Source organism: Macrotis lagotis, chromosome 1 (assembly GCF_037893015.1).
Source record: "Macrotis lagotis isolate mMagLag1 chromosome 1, bilby.v1.9.chrom.fasta, whole genome shotgun sequence".
In the NCBI taxonomy this organism is placed as follows: domain Eukaryota; kingdom Metazoa; phylum Chordata; class Mammalia; order Peramelemorphia; family Peramelidae; genus Macrotis; species Macrotis lagotis.
In genome coordinates, this window is record NC_133658.1 from 372,401,031 (window position 1) to 372,428,873 (window position 27,843).

Below are 27,843 nucleotides of genomic sequence, written 5' to 3' on the forward strand. Positions count from 1 at the left end.
TGGTTCCCTCCCCGCCCCCAACCCTTGCCTTTACCCCCCCCCCTTTTTAAAAAATCTCTTTGGGATATTATGTCAGTCATATTATGAATAGAGGTATGATTTAATAGAAGCAAGTCTGAATCTTGGGAATCTGAGCCTTGGTTTCATCATCTTTAAATAGAGATTGCATTGTACCATTTCTGTGTCTCTTCTAGGGCAACATTTTTTGTTTATTACTCATCTATAATAGAAACAAATCTATGCTATAAATGTAGCTATACATGTATACTGTATTATACTAATACAAAATATGCAATAATGATGCTAATCCTCTTATTGTTGCCATCATCCTAGTGCAAACTTTCAATTCATACCTGAACCGCAATAGCTTGATATAACTTCTTGTCTCAAGTCTGTCCTCATTCTTTCAGCTACTAAAGTGATTTTCTTAAAATACAGGTCAGATTTTGTTACCCTGCTCTCTTACCCCCAATTGGATAAACTCCCTGGCTCCTAACTGCCTCCAGGATCAAATACCAAATGCTCTTGGTCATTCCAAGCCTTTCATAACCTGTTCCCCTCCTCCCCCTTTCATTCTCCTTACTCCTCAGTTCACATACTCTTCTACCCAGTTTCCTGGTTGTTCCACCAACTAGTCTCTCCATTTCTTGCCTCTGGGCATTTTCTTTTGCTATCCTTCATTTCATCTTGGATTACTTTGTCCCTCCTCTTCTCTGACTACTGATCTAGAAAGCCCTCCCCAGCCCCTCTTAAACTCTAGTGCCTCCCCTCTCTTAATTATTTCCTATTTGTTATACACACATATTGCTTTGCAGGATTGTTTTCGTGTTGGTCCCCTTCATTTCATTAGATTGTAAACTCCTTGAGGGCATGAAATTAGGACAGTTCTTGGCTCATCATAGGTACTTAGTGTTTATTGATAGATTGTTTGATAAGTTCTAGGTATTAAAAAAGCTCTTGCTGACGTTTTTCATGGGCAAATGTTTTAAATTAATTCAAATTTCTGTAGTTCTGTATAGTTTACAAAGTGTTTTTTTTTAAATGGCTCCATAGAAAAGCGCTTTGCATACATTATCTTATTTGACAGCATATTATTGTATGATAGGATGATTATGTACTAACTCTGTGAAGGAATTATTACTGATTTTAGTATTCTTTCTTTACTGATGAGAAAATTCAGACTGAGAGGTTAAATGAGTTGCCCAGGATTACACAACTAGTATATTGAGACAGAAGTTGTAACTGGTTTTCCTGATTCCAAGTCTTTTTACTATTCCAAGTTTTCTATTTACTGAACTCAGTGACACACTGCAGTGCAAATTTTTTTTGTGGTAGAAAAAACCTGAATAGAGAAGTGGAGTTGAGTCCTGTGTCTGTCATTTGTTCATTGTGTTACCAGTGATATATTCCTACTTCTCTTTTGATCTGTTTCCTTACCTGCTTCACACAGTATTGTGATACTAAATTAAGTCATGCACATTAAATGTATTATAATAAAAACATCAGCTGTTTTGAATATCTGTTGTGATATCCAAAAATGAATGAATAAATGAAAAATAATTTAGTAAACTTTTTTTTGCCAAGTGCTGTGCCAAGAAAAAAAAATGTGAGCTGGGTTGCTGTTCTGAAGTAACTTGCTCTCTAGATGGGGGGGGGAGATCATCTAAAAAAGTTCCGCTTGATGGTAAATAAAGTGTGGTGCAGTGATATCAGATTCAAATAGAAATAGACCCTTTCATCATATATTGACTTTCAATTATATTTTTATCTGGTTCATTGTGATACTTTTGGTGTAGTGGACTGAAAGAAAGATGGAAATGCCCCCCACACCTTCAGTTAACTAAGCCCACCAGATGACTATGCTGGAAATCTAAAATGTAGATAGTCAAGGCAGTTGGTAATAATTCTACATCTTACTGAAAGGAATGCTTTGTGATTACCATTTGATATAAGCTATTTAAGCAGTCAAGAAATGACAAATTAAGACCAATGAAAAGAGCAAAACTTTCTTAGTTTTGGCTGTTATTTGTTAGCTGTTTCACCTTAGGCACACAACTGGGTCTCCTTTGTCAAATGAGGATACTACAATGAGAAGATAAATGTAATTAGATATATAGGATTGTCTTTTGATTTCTTCCCCTCCCCCTCAAAAAAAAAAGGGAGAATGGGAAGGGGGAAGAACAGACTGTTTTCTATAAACTAATGAGCTTGGTTTAGATTACTGGAAAAGATCTGGTATGTATATCTAGTAAACATTTAGAAAAGAAAGTTGTGACCACCAAGAACCTTCATGTCTTCTTCACAATGGTCATTCCAGATCTGTTCTGTTTTCATTTTTTGAAGATTACTATAATTTAAGGACTACTATAGTTGAAGGGAAGGCTATAAATAGAATTTGCTTAGATTTTTAGTAAAGGACTTGGATAAATTCTCTGTTGTTTTTGATAGAGAGACATACCCTTAAACAATACTATTTGGTTAGGTGGATTTGAAATGGCTTGAATGATCAGCCTCAGATGAATTATTATTTTGATGTCATCCTGGAAGGTTTGGGATCCATGCTTAAATCTGTACTGTTTACTATGCTTGTCAGACCTAGTCAGGAAGCATTTGTTAAGCCCCTGCTATGTGCTAGGAGTTACGCTAAGAGCTGAGGATACAAAGATCTCACAGTCTAATGAGGAAACAGTGTACAAAACACCAACACCACCATGATCACCAAAAAACCAAAACTACCCAGCTACAGTAGGATAAATGTGAAATGAGCTGCCCAATGTCAAAGTTAAAAATTATTTAACTTCTATTTCTGCCCAGAATCTGCTTTCTCAGCCTGTAATTAAGGGTTATAAGTCTTAATGATAGCTCTGCCCATGTTAGGGTTTGTTTCTTTCCATCCATCCATCTATAAATCTGAACGTTGCCTGATTATCCTCTTAATTGCATCAGTAAAATTGTCCTAATAGCCACAGGAAGACAGATGTTAGAAAGCAGGAAACTTGTCTGATTATCTCTGGAAGAGTCCAAATATTTCCTGCTATTGTGAGCTTAAATCAGGAAGATGATACTAGTTTCCTTCTTTTTTTTAAATTAATTTTTATTAAAGATATTATTTGAGTTTTACAATTTTCCCCCTATCTTGCCCCCCCCCCCACAGAAAGCACTCTGTCAGTCTTTACTTTGTTTCCATGTTGTACCTTGATCCATATTGGGTGTGATGAGAGAGAAATCATATCCTTAGAGAAGTCTGAGAGGTGACAAGATCAGACAATAAGATATCTGTTTTTTTCTAAATTAAAGGGAATAGTCCTTGAACTTTGTTCAAACTCCACAGCTCCTTATCTGGATACAGCTGGCACTCTCCTTTGCAGACAGCTCCAAATTGTCCTTCAAGGTTGAATATCACTCCCATGTTGCTGTTAGGGTGTACAGTGTTTTTCTGGTTCTGCTCATCTCACTCAGCATCAGTTCATGCAAATCCCTCCAGACTTCCTTGAAATCCCGTCCCTCCTGGTTTCCAATACAACAATAGTGTTCTATGACATACATATACCACAGTTTGCTAAGCCATTCCCCAGTTGAAGGACATTTACTTGATTTCCAATTCTTTGACACCACAAGCAGGGCTGCTATAAATATTTTTGTACAAGTAATGTTTTTACCCTTTTTCATCATCTCTTCAGGGTATATACCCAGTAGTGGTATTGCTGGGTCTAGTTTCCTTCTTTTTTGGATCCTTGTCAATTTCTTGTATATATAAGATATTCCTGGTTTGGAAAAAGAAGTATAATATATAAGAATAAATTTTTTTTAATCTTATCATTATTTTTATTTATTTTTTCATATTACTATAATAGTTTTATTGTAAAAGAAAACATAATTCATCCCCCCCCCCCACAAGATAGGGAAACCTCAAGAAAAATAAAGTGGGAGAAAAAAAATATGTTTCAGTCTGTATTAAGATATGTTCAACTCTGTCTTTGGGATGGATTGCATTAAGAATATTTTTAGGGCAGCTAGGTGGTGCAGTGAATAGAGAGCACCGGCTTTGGAGTCAGGAGTACCTGAGTTCAGATCCGGCCTCAGACACTTAATAATTACCTAGCTGTGTGACCTTGGGCAAACCACTTAACCCCATTGCCTTGCAGAACCCCCCCCCAAAAAAAGCATGATATTTTCATGATCAAGCATGTAACTTTGATTGACTGGTAATCCCAAAGTTTTTAAGTCTTCGTCGTGTGTGTGTGTGTGTGTGTGTGTGTGTGTGTGTGTATGTGTGTGTATTTCTTCTCCTTTGTGTGTAACCATTACGGATGGTGGCTTCCACCTATGGGTTCTATAAATTTTTAGAGAATAAGCTTCATATCTTTTTGGGTTTTTGTTTGTTTTTGTTTTTGCAAGGCTAAGGTAATTTGCAAGCTAGGTAATTATTAAGTATCTGAGACAGTATTTGAATTCAGATCCCAGGGCCAATACTGTATCCATTATGCCACTTAGCTGCCTCTTAAACTTCATGTCTTGCCTAACTTCCTGTTATTTTATTTTTAAATCTAATTAGGTAAATTTCACATTTTGCCCTGCCAAGAGAAGACATTAGCCTTTATGTTATGCTTATCAAATTGCAAAGGATTCCAAACTTGGAGTTATATAACACACTGATTAATAGTCAAGATTAAAAAATATCTTGATATAGATACTGGGTTAAAGTAAATAAGATGAAATTTAAATGGGTAAATATGTTAAATTTTAGTATTAAAAAATCAAGTTTATGAATACAGAATAGAGAAAACAGTGAAATGATTATTACTCTGAAAAAGGTCGGGATTTTGGTGGGGGAGATTCACCTACATGACACATCATGAAGACTGTTGTAAAGTAGTATGTAATACAAACTGAACTTATAAGTGTTGAGTAAATGCAGAGAAAGAGAATATTAGAGTTGGGTAGACAGGATAAAGGAATCAACTTTGAGCCAGATAATAAAGAAACTGATGGACGTGTAAAGACAGAGAAAGGAGAAATGGTTTGAAGATCTTATGGATGATGTTAGAAATTTTTCTGGTGTCAGAAGTGTACTGAAGTCAACTTTGAAGGAGAATTGTTAAATTTTTAGTGTGATCACTTAACACTTAAGAAATTGTCAAATGCTATATTGTTATTGTTTTGTTGTTTGTCTAGACTTAAAAGTGATGGAGCAAAGGTTAATAATACAGATTAAATTGGAAAGTTTGTACAACTCAGTTTCTCCTGAAGAGCTAGTTGTTAAACCAGCATATCCCTGAGAGTAGTTTATGTGAATTGGTTTACTGTTAAGTGTAATTTTTTAAAATGTTAGAGAGCATTAATAAATCACAAAAGGGAGTTAACAGTGGCTGTTGATCCTGTTGGTAATTTGAAATTTCAATAAACCAAGAAATCTGTGAAGTGAAGGACATTTAAAAAACTTTTAATTGTTATGTTGTAGAAGAAGATGGCTCTGAGCAGTTGTCCAGCTCAGTCAGGAAGAAGGGAATGAGGGATACTAAAATAAATTTGGTAATCAAAATAAAAAGTTAACTTGATGAATATATTTTGTCATATGTGTTATTTCCTTGAAGTAGTTGAAATAGCACATATCCATTTAACTTGATTTTAGTGACTTTTTCCCCCCAGAAATTTTAGGGCTGTGATATTATATAGAATTAACTCTCAACTTGATGAGCAAGTTTCTAGACAATATATTCAATTGGAAATTGAGGGAATATCCAGCAGTTGGGGAAAGGCTGAAAAAATTATGATAAATGAATGTGATGAAATACTATTGTTCTATATGAAATCATGAGCAGGCAGATTTCAGAAAAACCTGGAAAGACTTGGCATGAAGTGATGCTGGGTAAAGTAAGTGGAGCCAGTACAACTTTGTACACATTGACAGCAGTATTGTGTGTTGATCAACTATGATAGACTTAGTTCTTCTCAGCAGCATAATAGTCAAGGATAATTCTAAAACACTGACTTGTGATGAAAACTGCCATCCACAAATAGAGAAAAAAGTATGGAGTCTGAATACAAACTAAAAATATTATATTGACTTTCTAAAATTTGTTTTGTTCTTTCTCATTGGGTTTTTTCCCTTTTGTTCTGATTCTTCTTTCACAATATGACTCATACGTGATTGTACATGTATAGCCTACATTAGAGTATTTGTTATCTTGGAATGAGGTGGGGAAGGAAGGGAGGTGGGAAAATGTGGAACTAAAAATCACACAGAAAGTAAATGTTGAAAACTATCTTTTCTTTTAATTGCAAGGTTCACTTAAGTGGCACAGTGAATAGAACACTGGTCCTGGAGTCAGGAGGACCTGAGTTCAAATTCTTCCTCAGACACTTAATAATTACCTAGCTATATAACCTTGAGCAAATCACTTGACCACATTACCTTGCAAGAACCAACCCCCCCCCCCAACCCAACCCTCCCAAAACAAAAAACCTTGTAATTGGAAAAAAGATAAATTAAAATATAAATTAAAACTATAAAAATAAAATATAATAAATAATAAAACATTAGAAATAATAATAAAATATAAAAATATATAAAATAAAATTTAACAAAAGAGGAAAAAAACAAGAAAATATACTCAATGCTAAATGCTTAGGAAGGAGGGTGAGGCATAGAGACTCAACTTATAAGGTGTTCTTGGAAGAGGGAATTCCTACCAGTTGTGATTTCCACTTTCTCTATAAATGATAGTCAATCAGTTTCTGGCTTACTGAGAGGCTGAGTGACTTGTCTATGGTTATTTAGTCAGTCTGTGTCAAGGTTGAGCTTAAATTCAGTTATACTGAAGACCAGGTTTCTCCATCTACTATGCCATGTTGCATCTCAAAAACTTGATAAATCTAGACAAATATCATTTCTTATGGATCAATAAATAAATCCCTAAATCTTTTTTTTAAACCTAGAAAGTAAAATTTCCATTAAATTTTAAGAGTCCCAAGTTCTTTTCGGATTGTATGAAATATGAGATGTGGATATATGAAAAGCAATCTTATAATCTGACAAGGTTGATTATAAGGTACATTTAGGTAGTTATCTAATATAAGATTTGAAACCAGCTGAAATTTCACAAGAGGTGCTCAAAACCATTAAAAGGTACTTGTGATAATAAATATTAATAGTGTTCATCTAGGAAAGTTCAAAATTAGATTTGTTGAAGAAAGGATTATAATGGTAACAAAAAAGACTCAAAAAAGTAAGTTCATTCAGGAAGCATTGTCTCCCTTGTATAGAACATCCTTAGATACTCTAGCACTAAACTGAGCATTAAGATATTATTTTGAGTCTTCCTTGCTTTTATATATATATATATATATATATATATATATATATATATTTGAAAGTATCTTTTATAAAGATGGTTATCCTTAAGTAGCATGTAGGTTCTTTATTCACATTTGAATGGAAGGGAATAAATAATGACTCACCTTTTATATTTTTTTTAACCTATCAATCCTTTTACATCTATTAGATTATCTCTTTCTTGCAATGGATTTCTGTCCCTAGGTTTATATGAATTATATTCATTGACATTTATTATTGATTTAGATACTGGGCTAAATTTTTAGTTTTATTATTCTGCCACCTTGGTGTAGAGGATTATTTCAAATCATCTCTTTGGTATAACTGAAATATACTCTCTTCTATCTCCTTGATTTCAGGGAGAGGAAACTCTTAAAAGATATTCAGGTAGCTGAAAATTGGACCAGGGATTCTGGTTCTGCTTACTAAACCTTCCACTTGTTAGGCCACCTGCACCTCCACAAAAATATACCAAACCAAAGAAAGTTTAGTGCTTCTGAACAGTTTTCCTTGCCCCTGACTTAACTCAAGGTTATATTGCCAGTTTTAATAGAGTAGAAAATTACCTGTCACTCTGCATTTTAGCAGAACAAGTTAGTGGGTTGTAATAATCTGGAGTTAACCTTTTTTCTTTGGAAAATAGTTGACTTACCTGCTTTATTCTGGTAATGTGAGGAAGAGAATTATTGGGTCAAAGTAAATGTTTTATTTGGATTAAGCCATTAATTTGGAGTTTTAAATTGTCAATTTCTACAAGTGTTTTCTTTATTTCTGAAAATTACTTTGTATATATTTTATATTTACTTATCTTTGTATCTGTTGTATGCCCCAGGAGAATATGAGCTCCTTGTTTCTTCATTTTTGTCTTTTGAGTCCCCATTACCTCAGAGTACATAATAGGAGCCTAATAAATTTCCTGTTAAATTAAATTGACTAGACCATATGAACAAGACTCATAGCAATATTAAAAGAATTTTTTAATGCAAAGAGATTAAATTAAACTAAGCAAAATGGCAACCCCCTCCCCAAAAAAGATTGCTAATCATTGCAGGTACAACCATAGATTTTACTAGTTTTGATTACAAATGAGATTTGCTGTTCTGATTTCATCTACTGCTTTTGTTGGAAACCAATTACTATAAATTTTATATAATTATCATTTCAAATGTGCAGATTTGAATGCATCAAACATTTCACAGGATTCATCAATTTGTTATGGCAGCCAAAACACACCCAATCTTCTTTTGAATTAAGAGAGACATAACAAGAATAACAAAGTGATCGTCTTATTGTATTCAGTTGCCATTAGACTACCTCTGGAATGTTGTGTTCAGTTCTAGTGAACCACATTTTAGGAAAGTATCCAGAAGGAAAACAGCTTGATGATGAAACCATATGAGGAAATGGGATACTTAGCCTGGAGAAGAGAATGTAGAACAAGAATTGCATTTGTAGATGCTTTAAGGTTTTCAAGTACTTTACATGTCTAATCTCTTTTGTTACTTTAGCACAGTCATGTGAAGTAGGTGCTGTTCTTATCCTCATTTTACAGGAACTGAGGCAGAGAAATTAAGTGACTAATCCAAAGTTACAGTTAGAAGTGGTTCGAAGCAGGACTTGAACTTGGATCTTCTTGACTCTTAAGTTCTTTATATATTGTACTACCTTGTTGTCTTATGTTACTTGCTTTTAAATAAAGGACTTGTTAAAGGAAGAGCAATTGATTTTATTTTCTTTGGCCCCAGAGTGGGGGAAATGCTAGGAACAGTAGGTATAAGTTGTAAAGAAAATTTAGGCTAGGTATAAAAAAATCTAACAATTAAAGCTATTCAAAAGTTGAATAGATAATCTTAGAAAGAGGCGGATACCCCCTCAATAACTGTCTTCAATTTGGCTGGCATGGTGTAGAGAGGATTTCACCTCTCACTCCTCTTCTGACCCAGATATGGGTGTACTATATACCAGTTTGTTCAATCATTCCCCAGAAAATAAATAGGTACTTATTTTGTTCATAATTTTATAACAAATACAATATTAAATGATTATAGTTTCACTTCTTTTTCCCTACTTTAGTAAAAATGGTAGAGAGCAGTGAAATCAATTTAAAGGGGGTTTAACAATATCTACTACATTGTTAGTAGTATGTCTACCTCTATGATGTTTAAACATATATTCCTGCTTTCACAAATTGCTATGAGGTACAGAGAAGAGAGTGCTGGACTTGGATCCAGGAAGATATGAGTTTGAATCTGACCTTTAGACTAGCTATGTGATCCTGGGCGATTCATTTAACCTCTCTGTGCTTTAGTATCTTCATCTTTAAAATAGACATAATGATGAAGATAGCATGTACCCTCCACCAGGACTGCTATGAGGATCAATGAGTTAACACATGAGTTTTGCCAACTATTAAATGTTATGTAAATGTCAGTTATTTCAAAGGAGCCTACAGTCTGATAGAATAACATCCTTTGAATAAAACTATTCATAAATATGAGTTTTTTACATGCACAATCTTGTGCTTAAGCATAAAGAGCTGTATGAAGAATTGTTACTAACCTCAAGGAGTTAACAATCTTAGTAGAAGAGATAATACTAGTATACAATCATAATATAACCCAGTAGGTAATTAAAATACCATAGAAGAGGTATGGAGAATCCATAGAATGGATTAGATAATTAGGAGTTACTAGCTATTTTCAGTATAAAAATTAAGTGTTATAAGTGATCAAGGAGATAAATGAGAACTTGTAGACAGATGGAAAGCTTCATTTCATGGAAAAGATGAGATTTAAGCTGGGCTTTAAAAGTGAGAAAGAGGGATTTATCCTTGATTTGATAGGAAATTAGAACTTGTAAAGAAAATTACTTAGTGATTACTGGTGTGTATATTTTATATAGATAGATGTGGTTATATTGTTTCACCCTAACAGAATATGAACTCTTTTAGGGCAGGAATGGTTTCATTTTTGATTTTGTATTCTAGTGCCTCACTTAGAATTTAGTAGACATTCATTAAGTGCTTGTTTGTTGATTGAAATGATCAAAAAACTGACAACCAAAGCAAGGAATTCAAGTAGTCTAACTCCTGGATACTTAAGAGCGATTAGAATTTGCCAAGTTTTTTTTTTTTTTACATCATCTATATATTCTTTATTTAGCATTTAATTTTTTCACATCTTAAATTCTATCTATTGTCATCAACCTACTTTAGCATCTTCCTTAGATGCCTTTTCTTATGTCTACCTCTACTCCTATTCTGATGTACTTGTGTAATTCAACATGCCCATACAATATTACCTCTAGGGATGGACCTTTGAGATCATAGAGTCCAGCCCCTTCATTTTACAGATAGAGAAACTTAGAAGTAGAAGTGAAGATCCGAGTACACTGTCTATAGTGAGTTTTTGGCATAGTGCAGTTGAAATTGGTCTTCTGACACTAGGTCCATTGCTTTTTTATGATGCTTTTATAATTACAAGTCACAAAAATATACTATTTCTTTATAGTTGCCCAAGGCATATTTGCTGTTTTGATTTGTATATGCATGTATGCTCACATACTAATTGTTCTCTGTATTTTTCCCTACTGTACCAGTTCCCTGGTTATCATGACAGTTTATTTCTTTTCTATGCACATTTGATATAGAACGTGTTTTAGGTTACTTTAGGAGAACAATTAGAGGGCTTGGAAGCAGTGATGTGAGTCAGGATAATGACTGAGTGTTATGAGGAGGGGGGCAAGTGCTAGAATAGGTATTGTGAGCATACATGTCATTCAAAGTAGGAGGACTTTCTGCTTTTCTGAGATGAAGTAGGTGGAATTGGTGAGAGTAGATAAAGTGAGTGTGGCTTAGTCATAAGGTTTATAAAGATGCAGTGTTTATAACAAAATAGCAGTTGGTATCATCTAAGGAAAGCCACTGAAAGCATGGGGATTGTCTAGGTAGATATTGGAATTCCTTCTGTTCATTGTTTTGTCTGGCCCAGATTTTATTTGGCCCAAGGCCAGCAAGGGAGCAATCATTTCATTGTTACTTTAAGGCCATTTCAAGATTTATTCCTCTTACAATTAGCCTCCCTCTTGCAATTAAATATAGAACACTAAATTCACCATTCACCCCCTTCTCTCCACCTACTCTGTCACTCATCTACCAACCTACTCCTTACCACCTAGCATCCCTTTCCTTTTTTTTTTAACCATTTCTACCTCCTACCCAGTCTTTCTTCCAATCCATCAAACTGTTTCCCTTCTCTTCCAAGAGTATGGGTTAGTGGAATGATTGTATGCATTACCACAGTCCTTGGGCACCTCCCAGTGTCCTTGGTATGAAGGAATTTCATTAGAGTGGTAAAGCCATGTGGGGTAAGATAGGGGCAGAGGACTATTTCCTCTGTTTTGTTCCCCAAAACCAACTTCTATATTAGTTTTTCTAAAACTCAGCAAGAGAAACTAATCTATCATTCTCTGCCCCTTTGCTTAACCAGGTCCATATCTTCACACTCTATTTACTCAGACCTTCTGATCCTTATTTTCATCTATAAAAACAAAGGGGTAGACTTTCTGACCTGTCTTTTCCAATTCTAAATCTATAATTCCTCTTTCGGCTAAATATGGAATCAGGAGACCTGGACTGATAATTATTAGCCATATAACTAAGTAAAAAGGAATGACAGCTCACTTTGATTTAACACTTGAAGGTTTATAGCACTTTTCTCACAATCACTCCATGAGGGTGCCAGTTTCATTAAGCTTCCAAATTGCTGTCAGATATCCTGTTAGATAAGGTGGAATGTTTTTTTATAAACATCATCCTTCTCTATCACTCTAGGACTGTTGTTTCTCCAAAGGATTCCTAATGTGAAACATTAGGGAAAAATGGTGAATGTTTCATTCACGCCATTCTGAGAGAGTCCCTTGTATGAAGAACTAGTTGGTATAGGAGCCCCAGCAGACTGGCTCCATCAATGATCCTGGAAGCCTTAGGACAGTTAACTAAGATCTCTTTCTCTGTTCTAGTTTCAAAATTGACTAAGGAAATCAAGGATTAAAAAGCCAGTGAGAAAAATTTTAAGTAAAATTCTTGTTTTGGTTCAGTGATTAGTAAGAAGGAAGTTGATAAATTTTTGTTCTAATTCTGGACTTTTGCTTTCCTTCTAGTTGCTTTAGGCCGTAATCAGCCTCTGAAAAAAGAGAAACCAAAATGGAAAAGTGATTATCCCATGACAGATGGACAACTGCGCAGCAAAAGAGATGAATTTTGGGATACCGCACCAGCCTTTGAAGGCCGTAAAGAAATTTGGGATGCTCTGAAGGCTGCTGCACATGCATTTGAGAACAATGATCATGAACTGGCACAAGCAATCATTGATGGTGCAAATATAACATTACCACATGGTAGGTTCAGGATTCAGGAGGGTGGGGTAGGAAGGGGATAGGGGAATAGAAAGGAGTGAAGAGGGAAGTATAAATCCAGCTTATTTCTTCAGCCTAAGAGAGGAAAAAAACAGGAAACATTTTCTTTTTCTTGTAATTATAAGATGTTGTAACACTTTTTCAATGAAACCTCACTTCTCTTTTTATCCTTTTATCTAGACATAGTATATGTATTTGTCTTTTCTTGCTAATGGTTTTTTGCCATTTAGTGTGCTCAGATACCTTTACTTACACAGGAATCAGAAACAAATGTTCTAGTTACAGCATCATTGACCTCTCTTCTGTCTTGCTTAAATTTTTATCTCATTTTCTTTGCTGCTATTTCTCCCTCTATTGTCCCCTCACCATTTTTCTTTTAGAAAAGAGACTGGATCTCCCTATCTCACCTAATTGGAAGTTCAGCAGCTACTCAAGGACCTGAACCAAATTCTGATTGGCATGGAAACTCTGACCTTCTTTGAGTGTAACTTGGGTTTGTTCACCACCCCTTTACCCCTTAGTTGACCCTGTACTTGTAGAGGCTCACTCTCTCTCTCTCTCTATATATATATATATATATTCCAAAATTTGTTTTTTTTTTCCTCCAACCTCTCATTATTCTAGTACATACTTCAGAAAGAACACTATTTTTCATTTTATAATTATTTTTCTACCATCAGTTTTGTTGTTTACTGTCCTAAATGTTGGTTGGTCTTCTATGTGACCTTGACAAGCTTTTTTTGTTTTTTTGCAAGGCAATGGGGTTAAGTGGCTTGCCCAAGGCCACATGGCTAGGTAATTATTAAGTGTCTGAGGCCAGATTTGAACTGAGGTACTCCTGACTCCAAGGCCAGTGCTCTATCTACTGTGCCACCTAGCCACCCCCTTTGACAAACTTTTGATTTTAATTTATACTTTAGTATTTTATTTTTTTCAGTTGCATGTGAAGATAGTTTTCAACATTCATTTTTGTAAAATTTTGGTTTTCAAATTTTTCTCCCTTTTGATTTTAATTTCTAAAGAATATATGAAGTTTGTAAATACTTTAGCTTGAGACATTCTTTTTTGTTTGTTTGGCTAGGTGAGGACAAAGGCTTGGGATGGAAGTAGGACATTTCCCAGTTCTGTTAGCTTTTCTGTTATAAGATATGATGGTCTCCTTCAAATAAGGCATCTAGGTGGGACAGAGTTCTGGGCCTAGAGTCAGGAAGACTCTTCTTTCTGAGTTAAAATCTGACCTCTTATGACTGTGTAAGAACTTGAATATTGTCACTTAATTCTTTTTGCCTTATCTATAAAATGAACTAAAGAAGGAAATGGCAAACCACTCCAGTGTCTTTACCGTGAAAACCTCAGATGGGGTCACAAAGAGTAGTCCTTGACTGAAAAAGGACTGAACAGACACATACTTTTTCAAAATAACCCTATTGTCTGATATAAAGCAATAGAACCTGCTTATTTTTCTTTCATGTATGTTCCTAACATTTGTCTTTAAAGCAGAATTTCTTAGAGTTAATATACCTGTCATATTGGCAGCTGGTAGGCTATGTCTGTGTGACATTTCCTCCATTTACTCAAAGGAAAAAATTTTGCAAATTGATCTTTTAACAGAACTGAATTACCAAATTTTTGTTCTTAGCACTATTGTTTCTGGACTCTCTCTGATTCCCTAATCTCTTTGTTAAAGAATGGTTGATTTTAAATGCATGGAGAGCAGCAGCCAGAAAACCTTTGAATTTTGAGGGCCTTCATGTTACTTGAAAAGCAATGGATTGTACCCATATTGTTATGACTTTAGTATTATAATTCCTGAAGTCTTATTGTATTTGTAAAGAACTTAGTGTAAGACACTTCTTGATTTTGAGAGAGACTATTAAATAAAACTCAGTGTCTTTCTAGCCTTGAATCATATCTTTCTTAAATGCTGGAGAAAGAAGAGAATCTCATTGGTTTTTAAGCTTTCCATTAAAATGCTCTGTAGCAGTGCGGTGGGGGGGGGGGGGGGGTTCTCAACCTGGCCCCTAAGAGGTCTGTCAATAGATTTCAGGGAGTATGTGAATTTCCCTTTAGGAAAAAATTAGTCCTTATTCACATTAACCTTTAACTGAAATTTAACATTTCTTTCAATTATGAATTAAAAAAATAAAAGCAAAAAGCATTCTGAGAATGCAGAAATCCTCAGTCTTTTATAGAGACATCCAAAGATGTGTTGACAGGGAGAAGGGTACATGACATTAAAAAAAAAAGAAGATAAAGCAAATTCCATTCCTTTATGTCATCGAAAATAACCTTATTTTGATGGGGTATGTGTTTAGTTCTTTTTTAGTCATATCCTACTCTTTATGATCCCATTTGGGATCACATTATTTTTACTTAGTTGAATTTATTTCTTCAGACTTCTTCATCAAGTTCTTGTTTGGACATTTTATCCAATTGTAATGTATTTTATGCAGTATCTTAAGTCACTAGTAAGTCATTTTTAAGCTAAATATATATCATCTTTACTCCAAACTTGCCCAATTGATTTCACAAATTTTTCATCTGTTTTATTGAAATCTGTTTCATCTGTTTCTTGAAATATTATTCTTCTCTATATGTTGTTTTATATCTAAAACTGGAATCAAAGTCCTTTGAGATTTGAATTTGATTTATTCTACTTATTTTGTAGACTCTAATGTAATTAATTTGTTTGCTTCCTTGGTCTATTAACTGTAGGAGGCACACCTTCTGGTTCTGTAGTTTTGGTTCTTCACGAGGATTCTGCATTCCTTGTTATGCCTGATTCAGTAGCACTGGTCAGTTAGCCTTTATTAAATACTACTGCTTGTCAGACAATGTGCTGAGCACTAGTAGTGATGGATCTTTCATTCAAAAAATAGACTATTGAACAGCTTTGTCAGTAAAGGGAGCAGAGAGAATACAAACAGAGATTGTGCAAGAGACCAAATGCCCACTTCTGACATTGCTTTCTTCTCTTGTTTTCATTCATACCCTTTCTGTGTTTCTCTTTGTCACCTCTTCCTTTAACCTGATCCATTCTCATTTCATCTTTCTCAGATTTAAACCTGAAATAGCTTAAAAAGGCTAAAAGCGGGGGATGGGAATGGGAATGAAATTTCTTTTTAAATGTTTCATCAATATCTTGTCATATATTTGGTCCTTTATTTTGTTGACTTTAAATTGTGGATGTTTTCTGAATCTTTTTAAATTTATATGGAATCTTAACTCATGCCATTCTAATTTTGATAGGGCTTCCTTTTTTTGTTTGTTTTTTTCTTATCTTGCAACATTTTAAAAGATTGAACAAAATGCCATTCTTATATCACTTCCTTGTTGCTTTACTTCCCTATTCTTTCTATTTTAAGTTGACACAGTGAACAGAATATCAGGCCTGGAGTTAGGAAGACTTGAGTTGAAATCTAGCTCGAGATACTTTTTAGCTCTGAGTCACTTCACCTTCTTTTGCTTCAGTTTCTTCATCTGTAAAATGGAGACGAATTAATAGCACTGACTTCTCAGTGTTGTAGTGATCACATGAGATAATAATTGTAATACCCTTAGCTTAGTGCCTGGCACATAGTAAACATTATATACACATAGAAATTTGTATATGTAAGCTATTAATTATAATTATTATTTCATTGAACAGTATCTTCCTTCTCTGGTTGCATTTTTACTGCAGATGATTGACTGGCATTTCTAGAAAAAATTGTTCTATACTTTCCAGATGCTCTTCTTTGTCATGATGTCTCACTTCTCTATTCCTTTTATGAAACTTTTTGGAAGCCCAATTAGCTTCCCTCCCTTTGAGGATTACCATAATGCCACCAAGCATCCTCTCAGCAGATCTTACTTAAGCCTTTTTACCAAGCTGGAAATTGAATCACAGAGAGGGCAAGTGAGGCACATAAACTAGCATCATAGCCGAGGCTAAGATTTGTTTCTGTTTAGTTCATTTTCTAAAATTACCAACTATAAAAGCTCTTCCTGGAGAATAACTATGTGTTTAACTTAAATAATAAAAGCAGGTTTTGATTATAATGATAATAAAATATTTCATAGCTTCAATATGATTGAAAGAAGATTTGAGAGTTTACTGTGTTTTCCTTTTTGATTTTTGTTAGGGTCCATATCAACCTATAAAGACGGTTACTATGATTTTTTTTTTATTAAAATAGCAGTCAAGAATGAAACTCTCCAGCTTCCATTGATAATATAGCCCAGAGCATAATCAGGATCTTCTTTCTAAAGTTTTTGTAAAATCTCTTAGTTGCAAGTTTTATTGCAATCCCCTGTTTTCCAGAAAGAATCCCTTTGAAGTTTCTTTACTTTTTAAGGCTAAATTATACCTAGCTAGTTCTTTTAATCTAACTTTTTAGAACCTATTCCAAAGTCTTTTATTATTTTTACAGATAGGGAGGTTTGTCGGGGGAAAAGAGGGAAGAGTAGTAGGAAATTGTTTTCTAGAATTTTTTTTTTGTGCTTTCTCCAAAAAAAAAAACCTTGTGGGATGGACTATGATATATCCCAAATTTCTCAGGATCTTCACATTTACAGACTTTCTAATTATGGCAATTTTAGGAGCACAATTCAGTATTATGGTCCTAGGTCTTTACATTTACAGATTTACTAAGTATGGCAATTTTAAGAGCACAATGCAATTTTATGTTCGTTCCTAAATTGACCAAATTACTTTAGAGAATAAAAAACTGATTTTGTTGGCCACACCAGGGGAAAAGCACTTTTAAAGAAGTAGTTTCTTTCTGCAACTTAAATACTCTCCTGACTAAGGAACGAAATACAGCTAAGAGGTATGGTTATGACTGTTGGATTGGCTCAAACCAGCAATGCCACCCTTCCCCTCCTTCCAAAAAACTGTAATTCAATCACTTAGTCAACACATTTGTTGTTGAGTTGTCTCAATCATGTCTGACTCTTCAGAACCCATTTGAGGTTTTCTTGGCAGAGACACTGGAGTGGTTTGACGTTTCCTCCTCCAACTTATTTTATAGATGAGGAAACTGAGGCAAATAAGGTTAAATGATGTGCTTAGGGTCACACAGCTAGTAAGTCTGAGGCAGAATTTGAATCAGGAAGATACACTCCAGGCTCAGTACTTTGTGTACTATGGGGCCACCTAGCTGCCTTATACAACAAATAGTATGTGCCTGCCCTGCACCATCTACTTACCTAACTTTGAGGATATAAAAAATAAAGTAATCCCTATTCCCAATGTATACATATATATATATATAATATGTATACATTATACCTAGTACATATAACATATATATGTTGTACTTATATAATGTGTCTATAAATTATATATATAATAAACATGTATTTGTATGTATAAATACATACTGTATAAATATAGAGGGAATAAATATACATCTACAAAGTAATTCAATAGAATTTAGTTTGGAGGGAGGACATTAGCAGTTGGAAGCATCAAAAAAACTCCATGTAGAAGACTGTGCCTGAGCTACATCTTTTTTTAAATTAATTTTTATTAAAAGTTATTATTTGAGTTTTACAATTTTCCCCCCAATCTTACTTCCCTCCCCCCCCCTCAGAAAGCAATCTGTCAGTCTTTACTTTGTTCCATGTTGTACCTTGATCCAGATATCTAGATTGGGTGTGATGAGAGAGAAATCATATCCTTAGAGAAGAGACAAGAATTCTAAGAGGTAGCAAGATCAGACAATAAGATATCTGTTTTTTTTCTAAATTAAAGGGAATGGTCCTTGAACTTTGTTCAAACTCCACAGCTCCTTAACTGGATACAGATGGCACTCTCCTTTTCAGATAGCCCAAAATTGCTCCCAATTGTTGCACTATGGAATGAGCAAGTCCTTCAAGGTTGATCATCACTCCCATGTTGCTGTTAGGATGCACAGTGTTTTTCTGGTTCTGCTTATCTCACTCAACATCAGTTCGTGCAAATCCCTCCAGGCTTCCCTGAAATCCTGTCCCTCCTGGTTTCTAATAGAACAATAATATTCCATGACATACATATACCACAGTTTGCTAAGCCATTCCCCAATTGAAGGACATTTACTGGATTTCCAATTCTTTGCCACCACAAACAGGGCTGCTATAAATATTTTTGTACAAGTAATGTTTTTACCCTTTTTCTTCATCTCTTCAGGATATAGACCCAGTAGTAGTATTGCTGGGTGAAAGGGTATGCACATTTTTGTTGCCCTTTGGGCAGTTTATGACTGCTCCCCTTTCCATAGATCTGACAGGCAAACTAGTCCTTGATCTTCTAATTTTCTTATAGTATTGTTTTTTATGTCTAAGCCCTGTAACCATTTGTATCTTATCTTGGTAAAGGGTGTTAGGTGTTGGTCTAATCTAAGTTTCTTCCATACTAACTTCCAATTTTCCCAGCAGTTTTTTATCAAAGAAGGAGTTTTTATCCCAATAGCTGGACTCTTTGGGTTTATCAGACAGCAGATTACTATCCTGCTTTTACACCTAGTCTATTCCACTGGTCCACCACTCTATTTCTTAGCCACTACCAAACAGTTTTGATGACTGATGCTTTATAATATAATTTTAGATTGGGTAGATCTAAGCCACCTTCTTTTGCACTTTTTTTATTAAGCTCCTGGCAATTCTTGACTTTTTATTTCTCCATATGAATTTACTTAGAATTTTTTCTAACTCGTTAAAGTAATTTTTTGGAATTTTGATCGGTAGGGCACTAAACAGATAGTTTAGTTTTGGTAGAATTGTAATTTTTATTATATTAGCTGAGCTACATCTTTTAATAAAGGTTCTTTATAAAGCAGAGGTAAGAAGGGAGGGAATGCCTTCCAGACTTATGGGAGAGCTAGGACAAAGATAAGAAGACATGAACCCATGTTACGTATGTGATCAACAGTTTGGCTGAAGGCTAAAGTATGGGAGGACTACTATCCAGCAAGACTGGTGTTGGGTAAGTTTAGAAAATTAAACAAAACAGTTGATAGTAGTTGATAGAAGCAATAAGAAGCCACTGGAGTTGATTGAGATTGTTGACTTTGAACTTTGCCAAGTAATTTCTTATTAGTTATGGCAGTAGAGTTGAGGTACTTGATTAGTCATTTATGTTGGTCCTTCCAAATCAGGATGCATTCTTAAAATTTCAGTGTTTGAGCATATTCATTACCTGGGCTAGCTGTACTCATCCTGAACGTGTGATCAAAACCCTTGTTGTTGTCATGGCCTGGTTAGTCATTTACCAATAAATGCATAGAGTACTCTGATTTGGAATTAAAGAGCTTCAAAATAAAAACCTAAATTAGACAAGAACTTAAAGAATACAGAAAACCTGCATTGTAATTTTGAAATGAAAAATATTACCTTGAAGAAGTAGCAGTAGCAACTAGCATTGGTATAGCCTTTAAAGGCTTGCAAAATGCTTTACAGATATTACTTTTGATCTTCATACAACCCTGGGAGTAGATGCTATCATTATTTCCATTTACAGATAAGAAAACTGAGGAAACAGAGACTTGCCCAGGGTCAGATAACTAATGATGCCAGTGTTGAACTCTAACCTTTCTGACTGTAGCACACTATCCACTGCACCACCAAGATGGATTGCTCAAATATCCACTCTAAATAATACTCTTATTATTTAATTGTTCTTTGATAGCACAATATGTAAAGAATCTCATGAAGCAGTGAATTTAAGACTTTATGAACTAAATGAACTTTATAGACCATAAATACACTAAGATACTGATGAAATATTATTAATCTTATGTTAAGCCTATTAGAAAATTGAGTTTAAAAATATAACTTTAATTGTTTGAAATGGAGGCAAGAAGACCTTTGGGTAACTATAAGAGGAAAGTCCTTCATTTTCATTTGAAATTTATTCATCCTGCTGCAAATCCCTTTCCTGAATGATATTTCTTTTCAAATAAATATTCAAAAGTTGTAGTCAAGCCAGTTATCTCTCCAAGCACTCCTCAGAGTCAAGATTTTTTCTTATTTATATTAAATATATATATTTTTTATATTTATCATAGGGTAGCTAGATGGCACAGAGGAAAGAGCACTGGCCTTGGGGTCAATAGGATGGGAGTTTGAAATCAATCTCTCAGACATTTACTTGTCTTGGGCAAGTCACTTAATCCTGATTGCCTCAGCCCTGGAGTCAGGAGTACCTGGGTTCAAATCCGGTCTCTAGAGAGAGAGAGCGAGAGTGAGAGAAAATGTCTAGAGCTTGTTCAGGAAGCAGCCTGGAAGCTGGAGAATAAGAAAACTTGAAAAGTTGGAAGGGGCTAGGTTATGAAGTACTTTGAAGGCCAAACATCATTTTGTTGTTTATCCTGGAGGCAATATGGAGCCACTAGATCATATTGAGTGGGGTGGGGGGGAGTCACTTGGTAGAACCCATGCTTTAGGAAAATCACTTTGGGTACTGAATGGAGGGGGCTTGAAGTAGGGGGCTCTGCACTACAGTGCTGGCAATGTTAGAGGAGAGAAGGGGGAATATTAGAGATGTTGCAAAAATGAAATTAATGATCTTTGGCCAGATTTGCATGAGGATAAGAGTGAAGAATCTAAGATGTCTTCTATGGATAGGACTGAAAGTATAATGTTGATATCAGGGAGAAATGTAAAGAGCAATAAATTTGTGGTATTAAGAGCATTGACTATGAGTACATCATTTTACTTTTCTGGTTCTGTTTGCTCATCTGTAAAATGAGAGGGTTATGCTAGATCAGTGATATCAAATTCCCACTTGAATTTACCTGTAGGTTTGAACCAGATTAAACTGTAATTGGAGGCAGCTAGGTGGTACAGTGGATAGAGCACTGGCCCTGGAGTCAAAAGTACCTGAGTTCAAATGTGGCCTCAGACATTTAATAATTGCCCAGCTGTGTGGCCTTGGACAAGCCACTTAACCTCATTTGCCTTGCAAAAACCTAAAAAAAAATATGTAATTGGGAAATATTTAACAAAATAAATGAAAATACATTAAAAAATAATGTTAATTTGTGGTTTTCCAAACAGTTATCAAAAATCTGTTCCTATTTGAGTTTTTTTTTTTTTTTTTTTAGTTTCTGCTTAAGTGACTTGCCTGAGGTCACACAGCTAGGTAATTATTAAGTGTTTGAGACAGGATTTGAACTCAGGTCTTCCTGACTCCAGGGCTTGATGCTCTACTGTGCCACATAGCTGCTCCCTCTATTTTGAGTTGACAGCCCTGGAACAGATGACTTTTTTTTTTATTTAAAATATTTCATTCATTTTGTTTCAAATATGATGATTAATGATCCCATTCAAAAATTTAGAATCATTAAACATTGTAAAGATTATAAAAATATGCAAATCAACTACAAAATATTGCGAATGATCTACTATGGAACAGATGACTTTTAAGGTCTCTTCAGGTTATAAAATTTTAACCTTTGATACCTTTCAATTTGAAATATTGAGTGGGGAGATCAGAATAGGTTTTAGTAGAGAGAAGTAGCAAATTGAAACACAATGGACTTTTTTGCTGTATTCCTGTTAATAACTATGCCAAACAAAAAGCAAATATATGCTTTGTGAAAGACAGAACACTGAGTTTTAGGGACTATAAGTTTGACCCAGTGTGATCATTTTTATGATCTCATTTATTTACAGTTTTGCTTTTTCTATTATCAATCACAGCAACCCATTTCTAGCTTGATTCCAGTTTTTCCTCTGTGTATTTTGATTTACTGTAGGTGGGATCCTATAGATTTGTTTAAAAATTACTGAAGCAAGAATATCTTGTTCATCTGCCTTGGGGAGAGTGATTAAGTGTATAGGGCAACATTAAGAATTTTTTATTTATCTTATTGATAATCTTCCCCAGGTAGTAGATTATAACCTATAGTTATATAATTACTATATAATATGCTAAGTTCATTTAATTGTTAGAAAAAATTGATCACAGGAAGGAGTGCTTTGAAGAGACACTCAGTTTGACTATAATTTTTTAATATTTGAAAAAAATTCAAGGAAATGATTGAAAACAGGATGGGTGGATTTCATATGGAACCTATTGGGCTATTTTTTTTATTTTTGGCATCTATTTTAATTTTATTTATAATTTCATAGTGAGATATTTTGAAGTCATTAGGAATAATTATTTAAAGCTGTTGCTTGAGGAAAAGTAACTGTTGTAGTCACACATCTAAGTGAAAGATAAAACAATTTAGAAAAAATTACACTTTAAATGAGAGCATACAAAGACTACCAATTAGTTATCAGAATTGGTTGTCTTAAGGGTCTCTCTAGCTAATGGAAGTAATGGCAAATCTGAAATGACAATTTTAGATATTGACTGACTCTGTTAAGACTTTTAAGTCTGGGATTGATATGTAAAAAGAGAGAGATAAGAACCTTGAATGTGACACTGTTATTAGGTTGATCTCTAGCTTATAACTGGGGGCTGGAGTTGGGCTGAATTGCTGCAGATTGCCTCCTGGTGGCAGGTAGGTCTTCACTGCATCATTTTTCTTTCTTTTTTAGAAAGATTTTATTTATTTTGATTTTTACAATTTTACCCCAATCTTGCTTCCCTCCCCCACCACAGAAGGCAGTCTGTTATTCCTTATATTGTTTCCATTGTAACTGTATCCTTTTTCTAAAAGAAAAGATAGTGAAAAAAGATAGCTCTCTGTCATTATCAAGTCTAGGATCTTTCTCTTTCTCTCCATTCTCTGTCTCTCCACCTCCCTCTCTCCTTTAAATATACTTTTTCTCTTAGTCAAACCTTTATTCTTCTTTCCTTTTATTGCATCATTTCTTTCACTTACCCCCAGATCTTCATCCTTTCCTCCTGTTTATCTCTCAACCTCATGGATCTTCTTGGGTTCTCACAGGTAGTATCTTGGCCTGAGTTTGAATTCAGATCTTCAATTTAGGGTTTCTACTGCTTCATATAACCACCCCATCTCTGGATATGTCCCTAGAGTTTAATCCTAGGATCTTGACACCAGACTTTTCTCCTGGTATATACCAACTTTAGAAATACCATTAGACCACATGCATCTATCCCCTCGGATAAGACCTTGACCTCAGAATTAATTTTAAAGTAAAGCTAAATTACCTGTTAGTCTTCATCTTTTAAAAACTATCAGTGATACATTTCATTCGTCTGTAAGCTTAAACTGAAGATTCTTTTTTTTTAAACCTCATTTGCCAGAACTATCCCTAATCTCTTATAAAGCCCTTGCCAACTTTCTCTTCCCTTACTGATGCTTATCAGCCTCTTACCTGTAATGTTCAAACTTAGAGATTTGTCAAGGACCCTGAGAGGTTAAATGACTTGTCTGCTGTCACACGTTATTTGTCAGAGGTAACATTTTAACTACATTCTATTTTGCTCCTAAGCCAGCCCTCTGTCCACTATTCCATGTTACCTCTTATAGAAAACTGGTTAAAAAAAAATCTTAAAATCCTGTTTTCATTATATTGGGTAAATTTTAAAGCTGTTAAATTAAACCCAAATTCTTTAACTGTACCCTCATGGCTCTCTTCACCATCTTATTTCATTTCTTGTTACTGGGAGATGAGATGGTTAATAGTAATCATTTTGACAGCTTCTCTATTTCTAAAAGTTCTCATTCAGATTTTGTTGCCACAAATTAAATTAGGATTAAAAACCTAACTGACTTAGAGGGCTACAAAGAAGAAGAGGTATAACTTACCTATCATGGGTGAAAGGGTATTTTGAATTTATACGCTTAAATGGCACATATTGGTGGCAGAGGCTTGCTTCACTTTTGGCATCCCCAGCAATTATCTTAGGGATAAGTAATATAAATAAGAATTGATTGAATGAAATATGTTTATTGAATAAGCAAGTGAATAACCTAAAACTAAAGCAGTTAGTTTAAGATACATGGTGGTTAGTGCAACTTGTACCTTTTCTTCTCAGAGATGACTTTTTTCCTTAAGAAACATTGATTTGATAATGAGTCAGGGATATCATTTATATTTTCATAATATGTTGTCTGAATATGATCGTTTTGCTGCCTATCCAATGAACTCTCTGCAAAGGTCAACTAAATCAGATTTAACTTTTTTCTTTTTAAAATTTTTTTCCCAGTTGCATGTAAAGATAATATTCAGTGTTGATTTTTTTGTAAGATTTTGAGTTCCACACTTTTCTTCCTCTGTCCCTTCCCTCCCCACTCCCAAAGATAGCAAATGATCTGATACAGGTTATACATGTATAATCGTGTTAAATGTATTTCCATATTAGCCATGTTGTGAAAGAAGAACCAGAACAAAAGGGAAAAAACCATGAGAAAAAAAAATAGTGATTTAAAAAAGTGAAAATAGTATACTTTGGTCTGCATTCAGACTATAGTTCTTTCTCCAGATGAGGATGGCATTTTCTATCACAAATCTTTGGGGATTATCTTTGGTCACTGTATTGTTGAGAATAGCTAATAAATATCAGATGATCATCACACAATATTATATATAAATGTGTATAATATTCTCCCAGTTAGCTCATTTCACTCAGATATAACTTTCACAATATTGATTGGTGGCTTTTTGAACTTGTTTAGACTCTCATTCTAATTCCATTTCACATGTTCTATCTCCTAGTGAGGATTATATAGTAGATAAAGGGCCAATCTTTTGACTTAGAAGGACCTGGGTTCCAGCCTTTTGATACATACTACCTGTGTGACAGTGGACAGGCCAGGATTGCATTGGTAAATGTTTTAACATCTGATTCTTCAGCAACAATTGTACACATGGTACGCTTTTTAGGTAATCATCATTATCATATTTTTTTTATCACTTTCTTAAATCTAGACAATCAGCAAAACAATAAATCAGGCCATTTTTTGGTAGATTATTTGATTTCTGATGTATAAATACTGACACAGAAAGTATAAAGTTTCCCATGAATAAATGTGAGCTGGCTCTATCATGTTGTTTAGTTGCCTCCAACTCTTCATGTCTCTTTCTGGAATTTTTTTGGCAAAGTAACTGGAATGGTTTGCCATTTCTTCTCCAGTTAATTTTTCAGAAGTGAAAACTGAGATACACAGGGTTGTGACTTGCCCAGGGTCATTTACCTAGTAAGTTTCTGAGGCCAAATTTGAACTCAGGTCTTTATGATTCTAAGTCACTCCATTCATTATGACAACTAGCTGTTTGGTTAGCTGTCCCTGGACAAATCGGTTTTTCAATATCCTGAATCAGTTCTCTAAGACTTTTAAGTTAAACAAGTTGCTGATTTGCATTGACTGATTTATACCGATAAAAATATACAATAATAACCTTTGCTACTTACTTTTTAACTAGAGATAAGAACTTCTGTGTACTTCATCTAATTCCAGATAAAACAAGGACCGCATGAGTATCCTGTAGCTATTTAACATATAGCACAATCATTATAGAAAAATGTTTTCTACTACATCTGCTTATTAACCTCCCATTTCCAAATATGTACAGAGGAAATCTGCCTGAATAGTTAATACTTTAATATTGTGGATTTACGTAATAGTTACGTAACTAAACCATACTGACAATCCTGGTGTTTATGTTGAAGTCTGGGCAAGGTCAGATCTCTCATCACAATGAATATCATTACAACAAAAATCACATTAGAACAAAACCATTTCCATTCCAAAAGAAAATGGCCCTTAGTAATAGAATGTTGTTGATCTTTAATTTGAAATTATCCATTAATTACTCATTGGGACAATTTTTCTTCTGAGCTAGCAAGTTAGAAACTTAAATTTATTTACCTCATTCCCCTATATCCCTTCAACCCCTTGCCATCTTGTTAACCTTGTTCGTTAATTAGCTTTAGGAGAAGCATTACTTTTTAAAGTGTTGTTTGATATTTTTATACTTCATCAAGTGTAAGACATTAGTTGGAAAACTTCTTGTCTGTAAGACTCAAAAGAGCACAGGCCAGCTATCATAGAATTTTAAAGATGATTTACTCTTCATCCTTAGAAGTTATTTAGTCTCTTCTACCTTTCTTATTTGATAAATGGTTCAACTGGGAATTTAACTGACTGCCCGATGTTTAAACAATGACAGAGCTGAGGCTGGAAACCCAGATTTCCTGATTTTTAATCCTGTACTTTTTACAGTATACCATGCTTTCTCTTTTTGTAGTTCAGGCTATGTAAACACTTTAATTATGAGTGTTGTTGTGACTGGTTAGGTTTGATTTTTAAAAAGGTGGAAAGAAAGGGGGAAAAAATTCCTTACAATTTGGATATCCTTTTAAAATTAATTCTCACAATAAAATTGGAAGATTTGTACATTTTATGTCCTTTTAGCTCCTCCACCAAACTTTTGTATAAGTATGAATTATTTCTGAAATATTACCTAAAGGGATTTATTAGGAAAAGAATTCAGAAGTCAGATAATACTATAGATTGGGTTGTTTAATGATATGTGATCTCTTGCGCCTCTGTAACCACATACTTCTCATCTCCACTTATTGAAATATATCTCTCCTTTCAAAGTTCAAGTCAGGAACCACTTCCCTATGAAGCCTCCATGAATCCACCAATGTAAAGATTTTCTTCCTCAGTTCCTGCTAGAGAATATCGTATAGATATTTTCACTGGCCCCATTGCACTTTATATGTGTATATGCATCTATATTGTTTTGTCTTTAGTTGTTCATACAACCCTTCAAAATAAGAATTGTGTTATATTGTGATTGTCTTTGTTTTCATAGAGCCAAGCACATGTCTTTTTTTTGAAATTTCAAGTACATATTTTAAAAATTGTTTTAACATCTGTTTTGTTAAATTTTGAGTTTCAAATTCTCTTCTTCCTTCTGTCCCCTCTGCACACCTTAAGAGGGCAGACAATTTGATATAAATTATACATGTGCCATCATGCAGAACATATTTCCAATTAGACATGTTGCAAAAGAAAGCAGACCAGAAAAAGTACCCCCCAAGAAAAATGAGTTAAAAAAGTATCTTTCAGAATGGCCAGGTGGTACAGTGGCTAGAGCACCGGCCCTGAAGTCAGGAGTACCTGAGTTTAAATCCGGCCTCAGATACTTAACAATTACCTAGCCGTGTGGCTTTGGGCAAGCCACTTAACCCCATTGCC

At 34.5% G+C, this 27,843-nt stretch overlaps 1 protein-coding gene across 5 annotated transcripts in view; it reads left to right on the forward strand.

Moving 5' to 3' along the window:
* The window catches only part of UBTD2 (ubiquitin domain containing 2), a 72,053-nt gene that overhangs the window by 28,044 nt on the left and 16,166 nt on the right, over nt 1–27,843 (forward strand). For all 5 annotated transcript variants that reach the window (XM_074212411.1, XM_074212410.1, XM_074212414.1 and 2 more), the window contains one exon: nt 12,497–12,733. In XM_074212411.1, coding sequence (XP_074068512.1) covers nt 12,497–12,733 — 237 coding nt within the window. The remainder of the gene's footprint in view (nt 1–12,496; nt 12,734–27,843) is intronic.